The sequence below is a fragment of the Buteo buteo genome, chromosome 2 (assembly GCF_964188355.1).
Source record: "Buteo buteo chromosome 2, bButBut1.hap1.1, whole genome shotgun sequence".
In the NCBI taxonomy this organism is placed as follows: domain Eukaryota; kingdom Metazoa; phylum Chordata; class Aves; order Accipitriformes; family Accipitridae; genus Buteo; species Buteo buteo.
In genome coordinates this window covers 75,029,948-75,055,799 of record NC_134172.1, presented here as the reverse complement: position 1 = coordinate 75,055,799, position 25,852 = coordinate 75,029,948, and the positions used below count along the sequence as shown (strand labels likewise).

The window sequence follows — 25,852 nt, the reverse complement described above, 5'->3', positions numbered from 1 at the left end:
GCTTAAGATGCTTATTTTTAAATATCAGTAATCCTGTATGGAAAGGAAGGCATACTATATTTTATTTCTAAATGAAAATTAATCTTTTTTCAAATGCTGGTGAGGGGGCACCCTAATACGCTCTTGATAACTCTTTAATTTAGTGTTTTCCTGTTCATTAGGTAAAATGCGAATACTAGAAAATTTTGTTCTGAGAACATGTACCCTCATCGCCGATGTAAGAATTAGTATTTATGTTCAGCAGGAGGTAAACATTCTTCTTTCTAAGCAACAATTTAACAGACTTTGTGGAGATAGTAGTTTAACTGTATAGATGCTAAAAAAAAAAAAAAAAAAAAAGATAATACCGTAGTGCTGTAGTATCAGAAGAATGATTTAATGTTTCTCTGGGAATGTTTGTTGTTGTTTATATGTTGGAGTTTTGGTTGGGTTTTGGTTTTTGGTTTGGATTTTTTTTTTCAGATTACTGACCTATAATTTTTGTTTTGGACAGTAAATTACAAAATAGTGGTATTAAGCTTCTGGTGAGATAGCTGTATAAAAGCATAGGAAATAATATGCTCTATTACAACTGCTATAAATAGGATTAAGTTTGTTGGTTGTAAATTCTTTAGATACTTGCAGGAAATTTGTATACCTTCTAGTATACTCCAAATTTCTCCTATTTATTTTAGTAACCTCAAGCTGTCAGGTTTTTTTTTCCTCTCTAAAGAAAGGTAAAGTTACAAAAAAGTCTTCTGTAAAGGCTACATCCCCGAAGGAAAGGCTTTTTAATGCAAATTTAAGGTACATTTTAGCTCAGCAATCAACTGCAGACAGAACTCTAGCTTTGAAAGTTTTTTTTCTATATCTAAACCTGCAAATAAGAAACACAACCCTTTAACAACTGATGTTCACATTAAAGCTAATGTAATTCATTGAAATTGAGGTAGTTATATTACGGTAAATGCCTTTTAAGGTAAGATAGAACTCATTGTCTTTTCTTGTTTTGCAATTGTTTAAGCATGTTATTTTCTTCAGTGGTATGAAATACATTACAAGGGCCCAAAATAAGAACTTAAACCTTAACTTATTTTATATTTAATCTTATTCCCTTTTTTCCACTCTTCTTAGGTAGTAAGAAAACTTAATTTAATGCTTGACAACATACCTCGAGATGCCAGGAAAAAGATATTTTCTACAAAGAAAATGTTGCTTGTCATGTAAATAATCTTCAGTATAATTTTTATATCGTTACATCATTTGCATAGCTGGGAAGGCAGTTTTTACTAAGGCTGTTTATAGTGCAGATTGGTCCCTCTTTAACTCACTGTTGCATTCTCTGTTGTGTTGCCAGTGGCAGGTATTCTCATGGGTTATTCTCCATTACAAGCCTAAATTTACCTCTTTCCCGATATGGGTTAGGCTTCTTCTTATCCCAGTTGTCTTAAAATAATTAAACTGGTATTTATAAGAACGTGTGTAAAACACAGTGCATCAATCACTTGAAGGATAAGCTGTTCATGTTGGGAAATTTTTTTACAGCTTTTCAAAAAATAAATAGAATTAAAATTATATATATCAGGTGATTCACTTCCCCAGTAGTAATTTCAGATGTATATCCTTAGCATAACAGACATAACCCTTTGAAGTCTAAGTTTACTTGAATCAGGGGTTTGTCTCATACATTGAAAGCTTGTAATTAAAGAAACTTTTCTTCTATGCTTTGTGTTCCTGTCATATTTTGATGAAACATTACTTTGTTTGGCAGGAGTGACATGGGGAGGAGAATTTTGGATGCTGGAGGTGAGCATGGGACTTAATAAACAATTTAGTACTGAGCTTCTTAAAAATTACATGCAGACCAGTTAAAAATCCAGAGAAGACATTTAGAAGCTGTACAATGTTGCGATTACAGTCCTCTGAAAAATACAAATGCTGCATGAAAACAATCTGCAAATTGGAATGTTTCTGATGTATGCAGTGCATGGCTAACTCCTTGAAGTTTTCAGTCCTTCTCTAGAATATAAGTTTTAAAATAGCAAAAGCTCATAATGAAGTGTCTTTGAGGATAGTGAATTGCTAGCCATATATAGTAGTACTGTAACTTCTCTCAGGGATCAGTTTGGCATCCAACAATTTCCCAGTTCAGACAGGTGAAAGCTGAAAAATTCTTATCTCTTGCTTATATACCTAGTGTTGCTCTGACATTCCTTGAAAGTTTGGTTGAAATTTCATTTTGAAACGTAAGTTGTTTAGTCATCCTTACTCCCTTAGTTCTTTATCTGTATGTCCTTTATGGGTTACATATTTGGATATAATGTGATACGTAATATGAAATGTTCAGCAGTGCTTATAGCAGTTTCTTACGTAATAATGTTTTTTTCGTATCAGTAGTATCTTTAAAACTACTACTCCTGTAAAATATATTGTTCTGTAGATTATGACCTGCAAGTAGCCATTACGGAAGCTTTATGCAGAATGATATCAGAGAAACAAAGAGGAGAACTGGCATGCCAGTGGTTTTCCATGGAGTTTGTGTCCAATGCATTTAAAGGAATTAAAGATTCTGAGTTTGAAACAGTAAGTCATATGAAAAATATTTCCAGGGACGTAAACTTTCATTTTACAAATCTTTAAGAAATTTCTGTGTTTTAATAGGATTGCAGAAAATTTCTTAACCAAGTGAATGGCATGCTTGGAGACAAAAGAAGGTAAAACTGAATTTTTTAAAGCTAATATATTGTCTTTTTTGGATTTTATGGCCATTCATTGGGAGTAACCTTTGTATCAAAAAAACCCCCTGGTTTTAGGAAACAAAGATAATACAAACAAATAAGACTAATTTTGCTGTGGTATAAAGTCAGGGAACCGTGCAGAGTTAAGATATTTTTGAAATACTCAATTTCTTTATTGTTTAATAATACCATCTTTTGGCACATTGTCACTGATACTGCCTTCTCTATCAAGATGTTAATTTTATGTAATTCCCATATTTGGAAAAAAGACAAATATAACGTATGTTTCAGATTATTAGATAACAGCTGGAAGAAACTTTGCTAAATAAAGAACATTCATTTGAAAAGATTCTTAAATAATGTAAAGCTTATGCTACACTTCCTTTAATAAATGTTTATAAGGAGCTAGTTTTAGTATTCTATTTAGTTCTGTTGCAAAATCCTGAGATGCTTGTTAATTCAATAAACATGTAATCTAACAATAGCTAGTAATCTGTTGGTATATATTCCTTTATTGATTTAGGATATTTACATTGAGATAATGATCAATGAGTATATCTGCTAGAGAAATAGGACATGAAAAGGAAGAGAAAATTGGAGATTTTTCTTGTCTATATGATTACATACTCTGCATGTTACTTTTATATGTCATGACAGCAAAGAGATTATCTGGTATGTCTTTATATCAGGTGTATATTCAGTTTGAATACCATTCTTAAAATACCAGCAGATAAGCTAGAAGTGTGAACATAGTGACAAGAGGTCTGAGATCACTGCTTTAATCGTGAGGATATATAATATTTCATGTTATCTCCTTTGGGAAAGAAGTGCAGGCAAGTGACTGCTCTTTTGATTGCTGTGATCTCTTAGTCTCTAAAGCACACAAGTTTTGTGCTGAAAACACAATCCAGTTGCTGTGTTCAGATATGCAAAATTTATTTACAGCATTTTAGGATACTTGACAAAATACCGTTTTCTTACAGGGTTTTTACATATCCGTGTTTATCAGCAGCTCTTGATAAATATGAGGTAAGTTACAGACTTAATCATATATCCACAGATATTCATTTGTGCAACTGAATAATTTCTTTGCCTTCTAAGAAAAAGTAAGGATCAAGTGAATTTTTTTTTTTTTTTCAGGAGTATACAGATGTGCATGTATTTAAAGTTTGTCACACTGTAACACAAAGCCTGTTAGCTGGTATAAATCATTGCTCTCAGCTCTTACTCTTTTATCTTAATTTTTTTTCTTTTAGCTACAGATACCATTGGATGAAAATCTTGAAGCATTTTGGGTAGATTTCAATGTTGGTAGCAGAAGTATATCTTTCTATGTGGCAGCAGATGATGCAGTAAGCTAATTTTTGTCTGTCATACTAGATTGTTCTGAGGCAGTAGATACACTTGAAAAAAATGTGTATCAAATTTGTTTTCCCCACATCAACATGTGGAAGTTATGTGTGCAACTGTAGTGTCAAGGGGAAAAAAAAATCTAGATTTGGTGTATGTATTTAGATCAAATAATTTCAAAGTAATGACTTTCTAATACTGTTTGTGAACAGTTTAACATATGCACACGTGAATAAGAAGCCATGTACAAAATTGCAGTTATAATTTTTGTAGATAAGGCTCGACTGTTTAGATTAATGTCTCTACCAAAGCTCTTCTGAAACATTGTTCACTGTTGCCAATGAAGCATACGTTCATTGTCATTCCTTGTAACAGAGGATTTAAAAAGTGGAAGATTTGTCCTCACTGAATAACTTTCTGATCACTGCACTTCATTTAATTGTAATATAATGGTTTCTAGCTTTAAAAATATGTATTTTTCATGTAAGGATCATCAGTGGGAAACAGTCATTATACCAGAAGAAGAGGTAGACCTGTACAGCCTTGAAGGTACTGGCACTCAAAAATGTGACCTTTTGTTACACAGTAACTTGGATTTTCAAATGGATTAATGCTAAAGTACTGACTCAATTCTCAGCAAAGCAAAATTCCCACTTAAAATATTATAGGTACTGTTTTTATCAGGGATAAAATTGCATTGCAGTCACATTTGCATTTTAGGCATGCCGGTGTGATTTTATTAAAATAATGTCTTATAGTTATTTCAATGCAAAATAAGGCATAAGACAATGATGTTTAATAATGTTTCTTTTAAACTAGTTGGAGTAGTCTTGTAAATATCTATAATTTCTCTGCAGCTATAGTAAATAACCTTTAAAGAAAATTCTACAGGACAATATACAGAATAAGTACTTCTAAAAGATTGAATCTTGAATTGTTTCACTAATAAAATTTATTGTAGGTTAGAGTGAATTTAAAAAAAATATACATCTTAATAGCTGAACTAAAGAATACAAGTTTCATGTATTTACAAACATTATACGAGATGTTAAATTGTAGTGAAGCTACTTTTCAAATGTTGTTTTTGTCCAGAAAAAGATTCAAAGAAATTACTAACAATAGATCTAAAAAGCCCAATGAATGTGGGTAATCAAGAAGGAGAGAAATTTTTTTTATATTTTGATTCTATCTTGGAAATCAAAGATGTAACCGGAAAGATTTATGGATTTAGTAAATGTAAGGTAAGATTGAAACACCTTTTCATATAGTTTTTAATTGATTCAAATGTCTCATTGCCATATAAATGTTGTCATAGCTGTGATTATTGGTATCTATTTATACCAAGAGTTTCTAATTAACATCGCCACTACAGAACAGCATTTCTCCCATAGTATGTTAAGCTTCGGAAGTCTTTCAGAAATTATTCATTAGCTAGCCGATTTTGCAGTACACTTACCACTCTTACAAATTTACTCATTTAGTAAAAAAATTTTAGCAAGCCATAGCTTATTCCTTACTGCTTGTAACAAACTTGTTCACCCTGAACACTGACTGACTGAGAAACTTGTGAGGAATGGAACTGGAATGAGCTTGTAGAAGCTATTTTCCCCTATAAGCTGATTTCAGACACTTGTGATCTCTGAATTAAGTATTTTCTTTGTTTCTTGTTTAAAAAAGTGAGCAAAGTGTATATTTTACATGGATGGTTACTTACTTTGTAGGGCTTTAGTAAGAAGCAGTCCGCATCAGTTGCCAAAACGACTGTACATGTCATCTTTGATGAAAGTGGATCACAGGTATTTTACTTCAGTATGCTCTGCTGGTTCTTTTCTTGCTTTTTTATATTTAGTCTGATTATTAGCTATTTTATGATCATTCACCATAAAAACAAGGACTTTTAAAATGCCAATAAGTAAAGATAACTGTAAAACTAGTTAAGTGATTTCTGGTAAGTATGTATTGTATATTTGGGGAGATAATAATATTAATATCCAAATAGAATGCTTCAGACAAATATACACGGGGGAAGTTCTTTTATGTGAATTGTGATTTGGTAACCCATCCTTGTTAGCGAAAATAATAGTTAGGTTGGATGCTTTTCAAACTATAAAGTATATAAGCTCTGAACTTTATCAAAATCTACATTGAGGAATGTGTTACTTAGGGTAAAGAAGTTGCTCTCTGTGTGTTTTATAAATATAAAACATAATAAAATACAAATATTGTATAAAAATTTTAAAAATCCAAAATGTTATATAGGTTCTGGTACCAGAAAGTCAGTTATCACCATGTTTGGAAGAAAAATCTGAAGAAGAGGAGAAACTCAGTACGTGCAAAACCCAGCAACTTCCTGGAACTTTAAGGACTCTGAATAAAAATAACCATCAAGAAAAATGTAGAAGTGGTTCCTCCAAGGTAAGTAGGATTATCAAAACAGAAAAGAGTACATAAATAATACAAGTCAATTTAAATATTTATCATATTTTGTAATATAAAAACCCTGTTATTTTACAGTTGGAATATAATTAATATAGGGTTTGATCGTTTTTCTTACGACTTGACCCTAAGCTATATAAATCCCTTTGCAAAAAAATTTCTCATTATTATGTATTTTGAAACTATAACAATGTGAGAAAAATAAAAAAAAATTGTTAACAATTAACAATTGTTAACATCTAATGTTAGACCATTATACTCTGAGAATTCTCTGTAAAAAGAAGTGTTTTCAAGACATGCCATGCTGAGATCCCTTACAATATGTGAAAATCTCATATAGCCTCTGGAGACTTACTAATGAACAGTAGTAGCTGTAATTAGAGACAAGTCCGATAGGCTTGGCATTCACAAAGGCTGATGATTACAAAAAAGCACATGGTTGTCAAGATGAATCCTATATCGTGGTTAATCAAATCAGTTTCATGGGACTGCTCCTATGCATAGCTGATTCTCTGGTTTAAACTGAGATTGAGCCTGGAGTTTCTTTTGCCCCACAATCACTCTAAAGTTATAAACGTATTATGGTTATGCTAGGACTAACTACAGTTATGCTAGGGATGGTGGAAAAGATGAAGCAGTGTTACCATGTCTTCACTGCGCAATAGACACGCAGTGCATGTGTTGGTAGGGGTAGTAAACCTGTTCCTGAGGTTCTGCTGGTTTACAGCTTATGTGATAGCTTTGCAGGAACTCCTGCGAATCATCTTGGTTACTTTGATTGTTAACAAGGGACAGGATTTGTCCATACTTTATTGAATTAATTTAGAAAACAACAATCGCTGATCGCAGTTTAAAAACATTAAAGTATTATATAAATCAAGTATTTTGGTGAACTTTCTCTAAAAAGGGAACTGCATAAAAATCACATTACTTTGATGTATGCAGCAACAGCAACTGATATTCCAATAACAGAAAGTGTCAAAAGACTCTTGGCAATAGATTTTTAGTTTGGTTTTTTGTTTGGTTTTTTTCTAAAATCTTGTGTTGCCATCCTTAAATCTGTGTATTACGGTCAAGTTTTTTCCATTCCTCAAGATACCTACATCTTGTAAAAGGAAAGTATCTGAAGCATCCGTGCTTATTCCTGGAACTACAAGATTTTCCACAAGGAGTCCACTGGTATTTGTTAGCACATGTAAGTTTACAAGTACTTTCAGGGTAAAAATATGCTATAAATTGTCTTTGAAATACAAGCATGAACTGTGATCCTTTGCAGAACTGGAAATGAAAAGTAGACCTTATGGAATCTCCCTAGCAAGTGCTTTAAACTTGAAATTTTTAAGCTAGGCCACTTGCTACTGGTCCATAAACATGATGCAGGATAGTAGCTGCACATGCATTCCAAGCAGCTGAAAGCCACCTATCGTTTTTACTGCTGCTGTCAGTCAGCTGTTTGTGCTGGAGCAAGCTGACAAGTCAGCTACCAATTAGAAGACCTAAAACATGGGTGTTTTTTCATCTCTCTCATCATATGCTCTTGGTTTAAAGAATTCTCAGCAGTTAGTGCTTTTATAGCAGTTGTGGTGGAAAATAGCATTCTCCAATGTGTACATCTCACTTGCATTTTACTCTTCTCTAGAAACTGCATGTATTTCTTCAAGGGGCAGTTGATTTTATGGCTAGTGAGCAAGGTGGGATCCGGTGCAAGGTTGAGTCACAGGTCCAGTGCTACTGATGCTTATGTCAGAAGTGCTTCTTACAGAGAAAAGGATAAGGAAGAGACTTTATCAGGAAGAGGAGTCATCACTTTCCTACTAATAGTCTTACTGTAACAGATATTAAATATGTTTTACAAGGGAGAGATTTGTAAGACAAAGACCAGTAGAGGCTGGAGGTGCAACTAGTGGCAGTACAGCATGACTAACAAACTTAATTTTCTTGCTTTAACTGTCTCAAGTGCATCAGTATCCTTAGTTATATATATATATCCATGTATCACATACAAATTAAGAGTAACAGAGGCTAGAAAAGATGGCATTTTCAGATTAGGATGGAAGAAGACAGAGAACTTCTGTAACTTTTTGATTTGGAACTCAACCACACAGTCTATTCCAGCAAAAATATATTACAGTAAAATCTTTAAATAGGTGACTAGTTTTCTACCAGAGCCAGGCTGTAAAAAGCATTGCTTGCCTCCAGACATCCAGTGTCTATGGGCTCATTAACCTCCATGTAACATAACTGAAATCAATGGAATTATAAAAGGTGCATGATGAGTTTATATAAATACTAGCCAACTTTTTTTAAAGTTTATGGAATAGATGTCATCATGGGCAGAACTCTTCATATTGATGTCACAGACAGCGTAGTAATTATAACAGAAGAAATGGTAGAATTCTAACATGTCTCTGGTTTGTTTTCAGCCACTCCTTGTAAAGGACGATTTAAATTACCTTTGGAAATGATGAGCTCTGCTGAAAGGTCTAACAATAATGCAATAAATGAGACCAGAAAAAAGAATTTCTATCAAGAACCTACTGGAGTATGCATGTCATCTGTAGCTAAGTCTTTTACTTAGAATAACATTAATTTATATTCTAATTTGTTCCTAATTCATAAGAATTTTGCAGTCAGCACCTCACTTCTAGAAAATAGTGTGTGTTACTTTATTGCATAATGTTTTCTTGTCCTCTGGGTTTCAGGTTTATTATGTCTGAAGTCAGACTGAATTCTCACAAAATCAGCTAAAATTTGTATTCACTCATCAATTCTGACCCCAGAGTTAACTTGCTTTTACTAGAACCACAATTCTTCCTTTGTGTGTAATATGAGAATGGTGTATACACAGAGTCTCAAATTAATTATGCAGTGTTGAAATACTCTTAAAAACATATAATACATTCAGCTGTAATTATGAAATGTTAATGTCTTCAGGTTATAGCATTTATTGCATTGGTTTTAGTGCATTTTTGATTAGGCATTCACTAAAATCAAACAAAACTACATAGGTGTCACTGAACTGCAGTTTGAGTATATGTATTTTAGCTTCTGTTCCAGTTGAACAAAGACTTCAAAGTAACATTTTTATTTTATTTCTGGTTCTAGGTGTCTTTCTGGGTCAGATTCAGGTCAAATCCTGGACTATGGGATTCTGAAGCATTTTTTTATATAACCATGCTTTAGAAAAAGGCTTTAACTTATAGAATGTGTAGTTAAGAATATTTCAAGTATTACTTTCTGGGAGAATTTTACTTCTTTTGCCTTTACCCCCCCCCCCCAATTGTCAGTGTTACTTACTGTGCTTTTTAGAGTAGGCAAAGATGTACACTGGACAATGAATTTTGTGAAACAGAACAGAAGAGGAGGAAGTCAGATATTAGAAATGAGATAAAACTACCTGAAAAGGTAACTGGATTCAGCACTTCCATGAAATGAAAAAATAATTTCATATTTTATTAGGGAAAGTACAAGGTTATGAGGTTATACTGTTTATAGTCTTACACTAGTATTTCCTTTTGGATGTTATCCCACTATAGCAAATGTGTGCTGAAGAAGTTTTAGAAAGGATACAAGAGGCAGAAAATGAAGGCACACAAAAGCAAACGTTAGGCAAGTACTTTTACAAGTGTTGATAGTCCTTTTAAAATTATTTTAATTTTATCCATTTCTTTTGTAATAATAATTGATACCAAATTAATCTCTCATTTAGATGAAGCATTAGATATTGTTCCTGATTCTCAGCCAGTAGGGAGAAGCCACAAACCTTTGTAAGTATTGGGAAAGGATACCAAGTCACTGTTGTTGTCACTCACTTTGAAGGGAGTATTTTCAAGTATTGCCAGAATTGAAATTCTGTTGCATAGTTTTGGAAAATGCCAGAATTTCATTATCTTGTCTTCCCTGAGAGTTGCATTAAAACTGTTGGCTATGTAAGTAAGGTCACTTTTATTATGTTGTCTTATTCTTTTATTCTGAAATTCATGGCACCAAACCAGCAGTCTTATATGTATTTGCTAAGACTACTTCATGAACAATAGTATTCTGTTGTCTTAATCAAAGACTTCAAATTGGTGAATCTGTTTATGAAAATAGTACTCATGAACAAGTTCAGAGTAGGAGTTTAAGTTAGATTTAGTAGTAACAAGGAGAGTAATTCTTTCAGATGACATCAGAAGGTAAAATACAGATGACATATGGGTTTACATAAGTGAACTGTGCCATAAAAAGTAGATTTGACACACCACAGAGTTATCTAGGTTCAAGGTTTGATGGTGGCCATAGGATATTGTTGCCTTTTCGAAGTTGACTTAAAAATGTTGTTTCTGAAGCTTTGCCATTTTATAATGTGTTGGTTAATTGAACAATGGTAGCAGGCTTAGGTACCAATGTAAAAGGCATTGATACCTACAAGATATTATTATTTTCCTATTTTGTGATGCATGTTTATTATAATTAAGATTCACTTTCTGCAATTCACTGGTAATGAGATGGTATTATTTTTGTTAGGCTGTCTGGTCTTTTGGAGAGTTCTTTTGATAAAACCAAAACATGGAAAAAAAGAGCATGTTCTGTTCCTGAGAAGAATATAACAACTGGTGACAAACAAAAGCTAAATCCAACGTCCTATCCAGGTTATGTTCACACTTTGTTAACTGTTAGTGTTAAAAAAGTTTAAGATGAATTTTTAACCTACAGTTGTGCTTTTTTTTCCTGTATTAGTTTCTATTGTTAGTGAAAGAGCTGTGAAACAAAAAGCATTTACTGAATTTTTTGAAGTATATCTCCAGATAAACAAATTAGAAAAGAGAGGAAAATTAAATTGATACCATGAGGGAAGAGAACTGCAAAATACTTAGTGGACAGTCAGAGTGTTAATCATTTGGAACAGAAACTGTGAAGTACAGAAGGGAAAAATATTTAAACTACTGCTGAAACATCATTTAAAACATTTATTTCAGCTAAAGCGTCGAAAACATCTTTGCATTCTGATTTTACAAAAGAGGAAACTGATGTTCTCTTTAGAAAAGAGACTGCAAATCCAAAACAACCAAAGATGGTGAGAGTTTCTTACCTTCATTTCTTTGACTTGCAATTAAGAGAACTGTCAAATTTTCAGTGTCTCAAAATTTGTGTTTTACTTTCATTTAGTCACAAACTTATTTTTAATTGACTTTCCACTAAGACCAAGTGAATTAACTAATGTCGGCTACACTGTTTACTCTGTGTGACCTGTTTAAGATTAGTTTACTCTGTATTTCTTTTTAAAAGTCATCTTTTTAAAAAAGTCCCTAAATAAGCACCAACTTGTGCTTTCCATGCACTTCTTCATTCACTTTTGAATGTTATAGTACACAAAACCACAACACTTAAAATATCTGCTAAACTGATGTTTTATTGCTCACTGTTTGGGCAATGCAAGGGAAAATGGTTTTCAAAGGAATGTGATTTAGTACATCTAGAAGACATTTAATGAAGTTTAGGTGATTGTTGGGAACCTGTAGTTCTGTTTGCAGCTTTGCCCTTCTGTTGAACAGGTTCAAAGTTGAGTCTTAAACTCTATTTTTATAGAAAACAAAGCCTAAAGAAATGACAGATGCAACAAAATCCCTAATTAGTAAAATCAGTGACAGATACAAAGTAAAGACTGATGAAAAAGGCAAAGCAAGAGACTCCTTGGGTTTTAACAGGTATGATGTGAACAATTTACTTTTGTGCTTATTCTTTTTGTGCATGTGGCTTTGTCTGTGGTCTACTCCTCTGTCTACAATTATTTCATATCCTGCTTTAATCTGAATCATTTGTTCACTTCTGATAAACCCTATTGTACTGAGGAGTAGGAGACTAGTAGTTGAATGGTTCTAGTAGTTGAAATAACTACAAAGGCCGTTAGAAACTCCATTCAGTGGTCTTTCACTCATTCAGTCACAACATGTTTTGTGGAGAGAGATTAACTGGGACAGTTCATGGGCACTGCACCATCCTATCATCATAGTTTGGGGGTCAAACTTGGATTCAGTTATCAATTTTCTGATCATCTAAAGTTCCTAGTTCTCTCTTCCTGAAAGAGTTGACTGTTAGACAGTTTAAATTTAACAAATTCTTAAATAAGAAAATTAGTCTTACCTTTCTGGAACTGATGCTTGGAGATACACTTTACATGTAGTTACATGCTCTCCATGTTTGATTGTAACTGGGTGACAAAGGACTGGAATAGTTAGGCTACATCACCTTCTAAACCTTTTGGATAGGGATTTGGAAGACATGTAGAACCTGCAGTATAGCTAGCTGTGTGATGTGGAATGAATTTTTCTAGAGTGCAAAAATGAAAGGGCCTGATCTCTTTTAATCCACTTGGTTTTGTATTTAAATGCCTGAATAAATTTGTTGTGTTTGAGAAGGCCTTTTTTTATATAAGCAGTATTCTAATGCATATATTCTAATTAGCATTTAACAAAATGTATCCTTATGTTTTAGGCTGCATTTAAATAAATCCTGTGTCTCTAAGGTAACATATTATTGCTTTTATTAGAAATTTTTTCAGAACAGATATATGTACATATATGGTGGTAGCGAGTAGATGTAAAGCGAAAGTTCAGAAATATCGCTGAATGTTAAATATCTGTAGACATTAATATTAATTATGCATTGACTATATATACTTAAAACACTTTTTATATATTTACTTATGTAGAATAATATTTTTACAGGCAACTATCAGCCAGTGAAACCCAAATTAATTTCTGTTTACATATTATTTAATCGAATCTGTTCCTTTTGAATGTGGCAATGCTAAATATTTAGAATAAAAATATTATAGTAAATGAGATTATAGAATCCTTAAATGGGATATAGCGAGGACACAGGAATTAGTCTTAATGTTTGGGGGGAAAAATTCTGAGGTTTTGTTGATATCCTTAAAGGATAAATTCTAAAAGATTTGGTTTCTGCTAGCTCTTGTCCACTTTTGCCATATTGTACTGTTGCTAATCAAGTGGAAGTCTGAGCAGCTGCTAGGTTTTTTCATATGTTCATGATGAAGAACTTGCTTTTTGTGATGACATTATGTATAAATGCATAGTCCAAATTTGACATATGAGTTAACTTTTTATTTATGTGTAGGAAGAAGTTCAGGATAGAAACCTGAAAACCACTACTTTTCTTAATACATCTGCTGGTCATATTATGTAAGTAGTTAAAACATTTTCAAACAAAATTTCTAATTGCCCGTACCTAACTCTGTGAAATGTTCATTAATTCAGTCACAAAATTGATCTCTTTCTCTGTTTGACAGGGATGATGTCTACAACTTTAACATCAGTGGGTTTGATGAGCCTACAATAAAGCTTGGAGTAAGAATATAACTGAAATTGATATGTTATGAATAGAATATAAAGGAACTCAGTCAAGTTAAATTATGTCTCCTGAAAGTATAGTTAACATCTAAAAATTCAAATTACATCACTGAACTAAGTGGGGAAAAAAAGTTTGCCATGTAAATACCTCCATCACTTTCAAATGTATAATGATACACACTATCCTAAGGTTCTGGCCACTTAAAGCTATTACGATGTTTTCCTGAATTAAGAATAAACCAGTTTGTTAGGAGTATCATTATTGTTAAATTATTCTATTATCCTGAAAGTGTTATTGCCATCCTTCCAGTCCCCATTGTAAAGACATCTTTGCCCAGCTGTTTGAGTAAAAAGAAAATCTGGCTAAGATAAGAGCAAAAGACAACAAGAGAGTTTTGCTTCTTATGGTTCAGAGAAGCCTGCTGAATTAGTGAAGGTAGTGAAGTAAGTGGATGGAAAGTAATGTATTAGTTTGAGATAATGAAAGCTTCAGTCAGTTCCAGTTGGTTTTAACTATCAGCTCTGTTCTTAAATAATTTCTAAGATAGAAATTAATCATTGTAAGTTAATTGCTGAGTGTAAAAACTGAGCAGAAAAGCCTTTAGCTGTTACTGTCTGGTGGCCTGTTTAACTTTGTTCAAATTGTATAACAAATTAAAACCTTCATTTGTTTCTTATTTATTTACATTTTTAGATCCAAGAACTGCATGTTACTGAACTGAGTGTTCATACAGATCCAAACAAAAAAGGGTAGGGATGTTACATTGTGTCCTAGTCTGCTGATTATCAAGAATAGTACTGTCTGCATTCTCCAGCATTCCATTATGAAAATCCAGGGAATGTATGCACGACAACAATATCTTGACTGTGTTGTTTTTTCAAGCAATAAACATAGCTGCAGTGGTCTCCTAGGCTGTTTGATTATTTTCCTTTGGGAAGCTTACGAAAAAGGAAAGAATGTGTTTCATGAAGAAAACAGCTTTAGTTCTCTTCATGGAATGCTATGGGGATATAAACTCCTCAATAGAGGGGGGTAGTTCTTTGTTAATGATCAGCCTGAAAAGGGACATATTGTTACTCTGTGTTCTTACTGATCCTTAGCAAATAAGCACATCCACTAGAGTTTAAGGTAAACGGGTATATGCAAAATGGATGTGAAAACAAAAGTAGGTACATTTGTTCGAATCCTTAATCCACATATCGCATGAACAGTAGGAAGATTTAGAACAGGTATTTTTAAATGTATCATTTAAAGGTGTTTTTTCTTTTCTAATTAAGGAACACTGTTGACAGTAAAACTAGCACTGAAGTGAAAGGAAGAAAAAAAGTAAGGCTCAGATTTTTGTGGATCAGTGTATCTTGTCTTCCTACCTTTAAATACCAATTATGTAACTGAAAGGTATTAAAAGTAAATCAGTAACTTAAGAAATTTTTTGGTTTTTGTAGACTAGAAACAATCAGAACAAGAAGCATCTCTTTAGTGACACAGACACAGAATACAGAGGTGATGACAGCAAGACAGACATTAGTTGGCTACAGGAATCGAATAGAAAATCTAAAGCCCAGTTAATTGATTACAGTAAAAATAAAAAAATAGGGAAACCAATAAGTACAAACAAAAGTAAGAAACATTTTTCATATTCCTTAAGAATGCTACAATAAGTTTGTCCATAGATATTAACTGCACAGCATGTAATGTTCTGTGTTGGAGATACAATATGTTTTTGTTGTCTTATTTCCAAGCATAAGGAATTTTCAAACTAGTTCTAACCATTTATAAAGGTTAATTTCCAAAAAGTCTGTATTTTAATGTGTAAAAGTATTGGAGGATGGGACCGACAGAGGTTATTGTCAACCAAAAAACCTTTGGCTTTTTAAAATAATGTGCTGAAAGCAGTTTACTGAAGCAGTAAGTTGGCGGGCATAAAAGTGATTGTATGATTTTACAGCTAAAACTCTAAACGTAAACATTTGAATATTTTGCTGATTTTTATAACTTTGTGTATTATAACAGCAGATAAATTCTCTGAACCTGCTTGCCAAGTGGATAAACCTAAAGGCAAAAATGCAAATAAGAAAAAGGTAAATGTAAATTTGCAACTAGACTTGTAATACCTATTCAAAATATCTTAACTCACTACAGAAACTGTTTTTAAATATTTTTTTATGAATATGTGCCATTTCTCCATGCTTATTTCAAGAACATTTGTTAAATATGGTTTGTTCTTTTCAGGTACTATATTCTTTTTATGTAGTATTTAGCTAGTATTTCAGTCATAATACTAGCTATGAGTTAGAGTGATTATTATATATTGATGCTTTTGTAAGTTTTATTACTTAAAATAATTGATTTTGTCTATTTACTACTTAATAGCCATCTACTCCATTGAATATGCCGTTAGCTTTTCAACGAGTTTTCATGTGCCTAATGTGCTTAATTTAATTTTAATACCTTTGAGATTATAATTTCTTTAAATGAATATATATAACATAGTAAAACTGCAAACCAAAAACGTTATAGATGTTCAGAAAGAATAATAATTACAAAATATTGTAAATGTATTAACGTTGGGAGTATAATACATTATAAGTGATTATGAACATGTTAATGGCAGATGCTTGTAGATGTTTGTAAGCCACAGTTTAAAAAACAAACTGCCAAAAAATCCCCAAACCTTCCCCTGTCCCCTCCAGACTACTCTTTGGTCTCTTAGACTGTACCATAATTATTCAAATCTATTTAATGTTAGTAGCTTAAAGCTACGTGCGTGCATTCAATGTAAATCATGCATATGAAAATATGATCACCACATGTAGGTATTGATGGTCATATCTAGCCCATGTAAATCCAAACTGAAGAGGGCTTCAATTGCCCAATTTTGAATCTGTCTACTTACTAAAATGTGTCCTTTTTTAGTAGTGAAATTCCCTAGATCTACCCAAGCAAGTTCAAAGTGCCTGCTTTGAGGAGGTAGGGTTCCACTACTGCATAGACTTAGATGGAGAGCATCTGAAGCCCAAGAAGTCACTAATAGACTTGACCCTGGAGATGACGAAGCTAGGAAAGCATGCATTTTGCATAGATCACTTTTCAAGACAGTAGGAGGCAAGAATGCTAATCTCTCCTAGTCTGAGGGGCATTGCACTTGAATTTTACATCCCTTCTAATGTCAGGTCCCTGGGGTACTTTCAGTGAGAACATGCTTTGCTCTATTTCTGAACGTTGACTGCTGTGTAGAGAAAGTGGCAGTAGTTATGATGCAGAAGGAGGACAAATAGAAAGGAAGATAGTTTCTAGTCTAGTGGTTAAGGTAACCAGTTCAGACGTGATGATCAAGGATGCTGGTTCCTGCTCACTATGCAGGCTTCTGGTTTTGTTCCATTTCAGACCACTTACAGTCTAATTTAAATGTGCACATATTTCAGAGAGCAAGCTTTGGAAACCCACTTCACCTTTGCTGTAGTTCAAAAATGGTATTTATTTTGCCTCTTTACTTTTTTGACTCTTACATTCCTGACTGCACTGTGCCCTATCTACAGTGAAAATTATCTTCCCAAAATGCTTAGTAGACTGATGGTTGGACTCTCTGAGCTTTGGTAACGTTAAACTCTTTTAGTTGTTTTGAAATAATGGATTTCAAGTAATTAAACCAAGTTGCTTGCCATTTAATGTATTTATTTATTAATCAGTCTGATATATACTGAAGATGTTTTTATTCTTCCAAAGATAAACAAATGTAAAAAACAGAGTTCAAGAACTGATGAAACGATAGAACAAACCACCAGGCAAAAACTACCTCGAAGGGCAGCATTAGCAAAAAATTACAGAGAGCCTTCCAGTTCAGAGTCAGAGAGTGAAAGGAAAGCATGCAACTCTAAGGAGAAGAAATCAAAAATACAGGTATACAGTTGCATTTTATTCTTAAAAATCCACTTCTGCCATATTTTTCAAAATAAACTCTGGTCTGCTTTGTACTTAATACTCCTGAATTTTAAGTGCCCAACATAAGCAAGTTGAAATTAATTTTATTTATTATTTATAGTAGTGCCCTTTTTTAATATGAGTATTTAGCTGCTAAGAAAATCAGTCCCAAATAATCTTCTCAGTCATAATAGTATTTCAGTTTCTATTTATGAAAATTATTCTGCTGCAAAGAACTACTGTGTCCTTTATTTTAAAAACTTAATGATATTTTGAAAATGTCTATTAGATGGGAGGTTTTAGTAAGCCAAATTTTGTTCTTTTAGGTAATGTGATTTTGATAATGCTATGCCTATTCTGTGTACATTACAAAATGGTGACTTGATAGAGGGTATGTCAATACATTTGCTGAATATCCAAATAGGATTTTTAGTAAATTAAGCAATGACATTGGGTGCTAAAATGTTTTCATTCTTTCAGCATAACATTTCAATGTATATGGATAGGTCTGTAAACTTCATTGATTAAATCCTGAAGCATCGGTAATTGCCTCCAATAGTTAAGAAGTTCATAAGAACAGACGTTTGGGTGCTGAATTAAATTCAATGCTTATTGATATTAGAACACCTGATATCCTTATGAATTTAAGTACTTCCAATGATGTTCCTTTTTGGATCTTCTGCTTGTTCAACAGTACATATAGATAATATGCTCTTTACCTGTATATATATATACACTTCACTATATTTACAAATTATGTTTATATAAACTTTGTATTTTAATAGAAACGTATGAATGGGGAAAACAAGGATGATAATCAGCAAAAGGAACTCCAGAATATTTTATCTATGGAGCCACAGAGAGTAGCTAACTGTGTACTTAAAGCATTTATTGAATCAAAGAATTCTGCAGAACAGGAAGTTGAAATATCTTCATCCGAGAGTCCTGTATCTCTTGAGACAATGAGATGTAGGTATTTTGACTTTTAACTTATAGCAATACTGTATCAAAAGTCAGAGGTTAAATGAGGATTATCACAATAGTACAGTTTTACATTTATTTTATGCTTTTAAAATAAGAGATATCCCCTAATTCAGTGTGTACCACATAATTTAAGGAAGTGTATTAATACATTAGTAACAGTTTTATAGGCTGGTGCAGTTACTTGACATCAGCATGATACAGAAGTGCAATACATAACTGTTAGAATGAATCTGGTAACCACTAAAATAGTGTGGAGTGCAAAAAGTGCAAGTGTGGCAAGTCATATGCCAACACTTAAAGTAAAATTCCATACATCTGAGGCTTGCAAATACCTAGAGTTGGAAGACTTATCGATATGGGGCTTTAACTTACCTTTTTTAACTTTCATTCCTCATGCTGACAGTTAAGTAACTGTTTTCTAGGTGCTGAAAGAATATCAGAAGGAGATGTTACTCAAGAGCATACTTACAGTGAAAGGTCACCTGGGCTTCAGGAGTCAACACCAGAAAAAAGGGAAATGTTCAACTTTGAGAAAGGAATCTCTCCCAATAATTTCTCTCCACAAAAAAAGAATATTGAAAGTATATGTCTAAATCAGTCCCCTGAGATGACTGTTAAAAAGTTAACATTTGGAAGTAAAAGTTTCTCACCAGTTTTAACTGAAGCATCTTTGGTAAGAATATTACTCTACAGTTATTTTAACTGAAATCGTTCCGTTCAGCTGCCAACTGTTTTATGCTTTTGTACATCTCCTTTCAATAATGATTTTTTTTGTTAATGTGTAGCTCAGCTTAAAGACATACAAAACTGTCAGTGGAAAACATGCAAAGGGATCTGTATCTGAAACACGTGATAATAATGAAGATTCAAGTTTCAGACATTACTTTTCAGACACAATTTCTATTAATGGGAAACTACAAGATATCACTAAATCTATCACCAAAAGTAAAGAAGAGGTATGTTCCTAAATCCTTTTGCTCTTCAGAAGAGAGCTGCAGCTTTGGATCTATTTTATCTACTTTACAGATGGTGAGGTTTAAGGGAAATGCATCTTTCTTAATGTTAAACAGTAGATATAATGTGTACTTGTGACCTGCTTGGAAAATCCTACTAGTTAATTTTTAAATATTTGAGAGAAATTAGTAAATTGTTTATCATATGGATATAAGGAAAGAACTGTATCCCAGATCAGTTATAATTAATACCTTAAAAAATAACAGGGAGTAAATATTTTCTTCCTGACTTTCAGTAAAAAATAAATTATTGTTTACAAATTAAAGAATTGCAACATCTGTATGGAAAAATTCTTGAGGTGAAAAAGTGCTCTTATAGTTTTGGCATTAATGTACTACTCAATATAACAACTATTGTAACATTGGCAAATAAATAAAAACTGCTGTATACCTTCAAACCACTTCTCGTAAGTACTTTTTCTAGTGAAAAAAGCACTAGTGACTCCTTTAAGAAAAAATTTTGTTTGTGTCCTATTGCAAGAAACAGTTAGACCTTATTGGTCATTTGACTTAATGCTATCAATAATTATTAATTTGAAGAATTTGTTTATTCTTTCATCTAGTGAGACCTAGTAGTAATTCATGCAGTGATTTTTTAATTTTTTTTTTTTCCCCTAACTGTAGTTGTGTTCACGTCCCTAGTTAAATGAAAAGCAACATAATTGTGGATTTCAGATGAAGATTTCTAAAAGTGCTTTAATTTGGAAGCTAATAAATCAGTGACTTTTCTTTTAGGATTGTGTACCACCATCTCCAGCGTCTGTTTCCAGTGGAAGTAAAGTACAGTCTTGGAGTGAGGAACCTAATGGCCCCACACATGAGTCAGGTATAAACATTTAATGTAAAGCAAAAGACTTTCATTGTGTCTCTGTAAAGGTTAAGAAAAATGTTTATTTGGCATAAAAATATGGCCCAAGTTTTTAAATCTTGTTTTCTTTTATAAATTTTCAGTATTATTCCATTTTTACTGTTTTTCTCATTTTTCTCTGCTGTTCTAATTACCCCCTAAAACAAACAAACAAACAAAAACCAATAACAGAAAAACAACAAAAAATGGGCTTCAAAATGCAGTTACTGTAAAGAGTTAGTTCCACTCTTGAAGAGCAGCATTCCCACTGACACTGGAAAAAAGTGGGGATGACGGTATTATCAGGAAAAGAGGGCTTACGATGAATCTCTTTAATGAGTGAGTCTTGCATGGGTCAGAGTTCTGTGTTCTGTTGAAATCCTGTTGTTCATTTACATCAAGTTCTCATACTCTTCTTTATCCTCCCATGTCATTATTCTAAATAATCCTAAAATTAACCATTACTTTCATGTTCATTAAAGGGCCAAATACACAGACATTTCTCAAACGAAGGTACCACAGTGATACAGAAAGCAATTCTGATGAAGTAGAAACAAGCAAAGAGGAGGGAAAAAAAGGAAACAGAAGAACAAAGTTACAGCCTAGAAAATTATTTAAAACAGATGATGCTGTTACTTACAGAGGTTAGTTATAGAGTGAAAGTTGACTATAGTTGTGTGAAAGTTTGAAATAACATAATGAATTAAAGTTTTAACAAGAAAATATAATATACATTAAAAAGCATTTTACATGTTTAAAAAAAGAAATAAAAAGAAATGCTAAATCTTTAGAGACTATAAACATTTAAAAAGTCAGGTAATTTATATGACAATAGAACCTAGTCTCAGCCATCTAATAGGTGAAATTAATCTCTATATAACAAAAGCTGTTCTAGGCCCTGTTCCAACTCCAAATGGGATTTTTTTTCATATTGAATTGTGACATTATCTTTTTCTACTTCTCTTCAGTGTCTGAAAGCGTATCTACTGTATCTGTAAATGATCTGTCTGGTTTCGATGGGGAAATCTGGGATCCTGGTTGTTCAACTATCAGTATATGTCAGAATCTCCAAAAAGAATTTACTAAGAAAATTGAGGCAAGACATTTCATATACAATACTAGTTGTCTGTGTGGGTACATGTGCATAAGAATGATAGCTTGTCTTACACCACAGAATTTGCTTAAAAGGACATGAAAATAGCTATGTGCATAGAACTTCAAGAAATGACAGAATTCAAGTTTCCTTTTATGCCTTTTTCAATTCCTTTATGTACTTAACTCTCCAAGGATTTTCTTTCCCAGGTCTGTTTTATTTTTTATCCTGTCTGTTTTTTCAAAACAAGCTTATGTATCTAAAGAGTGTAGAGCATTTTGATTTTTTCAAATTATCAAACCCATGAGTGAAATTTATTTGCAAAAAGGAAAACTTGAGCCTGAATAATGCCTTTGTTCATCTAAGACAGCTGTAAGCACACATCATTCATTACATGTGTACTTTCTCTATTTTGAGGAAATATATTTTTCAAATAATATACTTCTAATTAAGTTAGGTAGAATTTTATCAAAAACATAAACCCATGTTTATTTACATTTCATTAGCAGAAAGTTTATTGTTAAAGGATAGAGAGATAATTTAAAAAAAAAAGTTTTTTTGCTCAGTATGATCTGTGATACTAAGCAATTACAGTACTAAATGTAATACAGGGGTTTTTCTCCTAAAGTGAAAGTAATCTGAGTTTAATGTTAAAACAACCTTATAGAGCCGCTCACGGAAAATGGATCATTTTACTAAGCAATCATTAAGAGCTGCCCATGAGCATTTGACAACAATGACTTACCAGCTTCATGAATGCAGGTCTGTAATGAAAGATTTCTTTAAAACACCCTTAAAATGCAATTAATACCTTCTAAAAGTAACTCATTTTGTTTTGGTAGGATCAGGCAGCTGGACAAATTTCATTTTGCTCTTCTTGAGGAACTTGAGAATTTTGAAAAAGATTCTCAGTCCCTGAAAAACGTGGAAAAAGAATTCTCGGTTTGTATTTTAATTGCTTGATCATGGAGAAAAGTGAATTCTTATGGAACCCATAGATTATTCATATAATCTTTAACTTTAGATCATTAATTCTGATTTTAAAAACCTTTATCATTTTGCTTAAAGTTGGGTCAAATTTCAAATAATGAATTTGAGGTGTTAGGATTGGCTAATGCTATGCTCTTAGAATTTCTAGCTCACTGCTGTATGTTTTTCTTCCTAGAATAAACTACTATTACTACTTTTAATGGGCTGTTTACCCCACTTCGTGAGCCTTTTTTTTCAGCTGGCCTGTATTTCAAGAACAGCATGTAGGTATTTAACCTTATTTGCTGTGTGTTCTACAATGAGCCAGTTGACATTATGGGTCTTCTACTTGCTGTAATGTAAAAATCGATAAACAAATATTCATGTAAACACAAGACTATATTCACCTTTTTTCTTTTACACTGAAGGTATGGCTTAAATTATATGGAAAGTCTGGTTAAAATGCTATGGGTATTCTTTTTCATTGTTTTGAAACTGTTATGCAGAACAGACTTTTGATGAAACTGGTTCCATGATAACAGAATTCCTTAAGTGCCTCATCCTGCCAGCTAAGCTTATTATTTTCTTTCAAGTTTCTGTGGTGACTGTGTAACTCCTACGCATTCTGTGCTGAGTCTGTCATTGTAGGTTATTTTATTCATATTAGATATTAGTCAGTTTTAGTTCAGAAAATATTCCTTCCTACTGATTATCATCTATTAATATTTTTCTTTCCAGACCTTTTGGAAAAAACATACACATACTTTTAGTACATACATGAAAAATGAGCAACAGAGGTTAGTAGGCTTCATTAATCCCGGGGTGACATTTGTGTTATGTTCATTTGAGGTATAAGTTAGGCCAACTAATATTCTCTATGCAATTTCTGTCTTCCATAAAATAGAGATAGTAAATGAGATGAGAAAATGAGATTAAAATGTTACATTAGAGGAAGAATGTAATTATTCTCCATCTAAATTTCTCCACATACCTGAGGGACTATTCCAGTAGTAACAATGATGGTAATATTTATCCATGCTTTTAAGTACAAATAGAGTACAAATAATGGGATATATTAATGATGTGTGTGGAAAGTTCATACGTAGCAAAACCATTTGAACTGCCTTTTATTTCTTTAGAATTCAGATTCTTAAAACTTCATTTGAAAACAACATCTACCATACTGTTGACTATGAAGAACATATTTTTACTTCAGAGGTATGATGAACTTCTGTTTCTTTCTTGTTTTTAATAATTTTTCAATTTTACCAACAGATATCAGTATTGACTTTTTTCCAAAGAAAGTAGTTATCCTCAGCATTGTATTAATGCCACATAAGTGTTTTTATAGTTTTTCATTGTCATAAAATGTCCTATAATGTAACAATACTCAGTGTTATAGGCCTAGATTTCACCCATTAGAAGGTGTGTGCAATTATGGGGAAAACTGCTGCAAGATTTGTTCTGTATTCTGTGGCTTTGTTTACCACTGTTAATCATCCAAGAAAGAACAAATTTAAAACACGTGTCCCTTTCCTTAGGCAGGTGGATGCATGTGCACCTGTGTCTTAGTTATAAACCATTTAGGGATGTAATTGTCTTCTTGAAAATGGGTTACCAATTGTGAGCAGAGAAGATGCATTCCGTATCTTTTTATAGATGCACCTGATGAAAGAAGACTTAAAAGGACTCCAAGAGAAACTTCTTAAAGAAATGGTAAATGAAGTTATCTTGTCCTCATTTCTATTTATTGTGTAAGTATAGCTGTTTGAACACTAAATTACTAAAAATTCTAATTTCTAGTCCCCTATCAAAAATAAAAATGAGTCAGAATCCAAGTATCACTGACATGTTTTACTTTAAACCTTATCTGGTTGATAAAAGCAGCAGGTAGATATAGATTTACTGTTTTAGTTCTGAGTCTTAATATGTTGAATATTGACATGGAAAAGAAAAGTATCATATTTGATATGTTAAAAGCAGCATACACTATGCACCAGAATTACAAAACTTAAAAAAAAAATAAATAAAAAAATTATATTTAAAGTATGTGATAAATGTAATGCTTTTTGCACAGCAAGAAGAGGAACTGTATAATGTTCGCAGAGGACTGCAGACATTGTTTCAATCAGAAGATAGAATTCTGAAGTAATATTTTCAGATACCTTCCTGAAATTCAAGGTGAATATAAACACTCTTTTATAACGTAAAATTTGACAACGACTTTTTCTTTTTTTTTACACTCAAGAAAACTAGTGTAATGAAAGCATATTTTCATTAGTAATATTAAAATCTTTGTGGATAAGACTTCTCCTTTTATAGGTGATATTTGGAATTATTTTACTGAATCTGCTAAAATGCAATATGTAAATTTTTGGATTTTTAGTACATGCTATTTTTTAAGAAGTCTTTAACAATTTTTATAGGTTATTTAACTGACTTTCAGAGAAATCACCTTGAATTTCACTTTGAATCTATGTTTTGGGTCTGTGGGTACAGAATACCCCTTTTGTCTTATCCAGAATACAGCAAGAAATTATTTAGGGATCAAATCGCCTGTTTTGATCTCAGTCCTATTTGTCTGTGGTGTTAGACTTCAATAGGAGTTTCTAAAAGAAAACAAAACTCTATAAACACTTGTGGTTGAACTACGTTGCAAATAGTTGTATTAAATATTTCAAGAAAAATATGTATTGTCTGGTTTTGGTTTTGTTTTTTTTTTTTTACAAGATGATGTCATTACTATTTTGCTTTAAATTGGTAATACGTATTTGCACGTCAGTCAAATAAAACTTACTGCTGCGCAAATATTTTGTGTAAGACAACAGATAGCAAGAGGGTCTGCTATCTGCAGCTCAGAAATACATTTTACATACTAATACAATCTATTCCGTATACTTAGATTTCAGAAGATTTCCTAAGAAAATGACCAGTGAGTTATAATTTACACTTCTCCTTTGTTGCCATGTATCAACTAGAAGGTTTCTTCTGAATATTTATGATGCGCAGCTTCTAAGCTAATATTTCTCTTAAATTTGCTTTTAAATTGAACAAAAAAACTACCTTGCATTTTCTAGTTCCTTAGCAAACTTTTAATCTTTTGTAACTTGCAATCCTGCATGTATATACTGTAAACTTTTCAGGCTCAGAAAAATAATATCTTTCATTT

The 25,852-nt window shown here is 32.5% G+C and overlaps 1 protein-coding gene across 1 annotated transcript in view; it reads left to right on the top strand.

The window, feature by feature from the left end:
- SYCP2 (synaptonemal complex protein 2) overlaps positions 1 to 25,331 on the top strand; it is a 40,398-nt gene extending 15,067 nt beyond the window's left edge. Inside the window, exons 6-44 of the mRNA XM_075020309.1 lie at positions 162 to 247; positions 1,114 to 1,202; positions 1,751 to 1,785; positions 2,420 to 2,562; positions 2,641 to 2,693; positions 3,701 to 3,746; positions 3,974 to 4,069; positions 4,556 to 4,616; positions 5,160 to 5,308; positions 5,789 to 5,863; positions 6,327 to 6,482; positions 7,599 to 7,698; positions 8,927 to 9,045; positions 9,813 to 9,908; positions 10,040 to 10,112; positions 10,213 to 10,270; positions 11,010 to 11,134; positions 11,462 to 11,559; positions 12,072 to 12,190; positions 12,978 to 13,008; positions 13,623 to 13,687; positions 13,795 to 13,852; positions 14,550 to 14,605; positions 15,134 to 15,182; positions 15,302 to 15,476; positions 15,870 to 15,937; positions 17,583 to 17,756; positions 18,563 to 18,746; positions 19,184 to 19,434; positions 19,547 to 19,717; positions 20,510 to 20,600; positions 21,104 to 21,265; positions 21,590 to 21,717; positions 22,382 to 22,476; positions 22,557 to 22,656; positions 23,422 to 23,480; positions 23,823 to 23,901; positions 24,343 to 24,399; positions 24,761 to 25,331. Of these exons, the coding sequence (XP_074876410.1) occupies positions 162 to 247; positions 1,114 to 1,202; positions 1,751 to 1,785; positions 2,420 to 2,562; positions 2,641 to 2,693; positions 3,701 to 3,746; positions 3,974 to 4,069; positions 4,556 to 4,616; positions 5,160 to 5,308; positions 5,789 to 5,863; positions 6,327 to 6,482; positions 7,599 to 7,698; positions 8,927 to 9,045; positions 9,813 to 9,908; positions 10,040 to 10,112; positions 10,213 to 10,270; positions 11,010 to 11,134; positions 11,462 to 11,559; positions 12,072 to 12,190; positions 12,978 to 13,008; positions 13,623 to 13,687; positions 13,795 to 13,852; positions 14,550 to 14,605; positions 15,134 to 15,182; positions 15,302 to 15,476; positions 15,870 to 15,937; positions 17,583 to 17,756; positions 18,563 to 18,746; positions 19,184 to 19,434; positions 19,547 to 19,717; positions 20,510 to 20,600; positions 21,104 to 21,265; positions 21,590 to 21,717; positions 22,382 to 22,476; positions 22,557 to 22,656; positions 23,422 to 23,480; positions 23,823 to 23,901; positions 24,343 to 24,399; positions 24,761 to 24,835 (3,905 nt within the window). The 3' untranslated portion in view covers positions 24,836 to 25,331. The remainder of the gene's footprint in view (positions 1 to 161; positions 248 to 1,113; positions 1,203 to 1,750; positions 1,786 to 2,419; positions 2,563 to 2,640; positions 2,694 to 3,700; positions 3,747 to 3,973; positions 4,070 to 4,555; positions 4,617 to 5,159; positions 5,309 to 5,788; positions 5,864 to 6,326; positions 6,483 to 7,598; positions 7,699 to 8,926; positions 9,046 to 9,812; positions 9,909 to 10,039; positions 10,113 to 10,212; positions 10,271 to 11,009; positions 11,135 to 11,461; positions 11,560 to 12,071; positions 12,191 to 12,977; positions 13,009 to 13,622; positions 13,688 to 13,794; positions 13,853 to 14,549; positions 14,606 to 15,133; positions 15,183 to 15,301; positions 15,477 to 15,869; positions 15,938 to 17,582; positions 17,757 to 18,562; positions 18,747 to 19,183; positions 19,435 to 19,546; positions 19,718 to 20,509; positions 20,601 to 21,103; positions 21,266 to 21,589; positions 21,718 to 22,381; positions 22,477 to 22,556; positions 22,657 to 23,421; positions 23,481 to 23,822; positions 23,902 to 24,342; positions 24,400 to 24,760) is intronic.
- Positions 25,332 to 25,852: the final 521 nt, after the last annotated feature.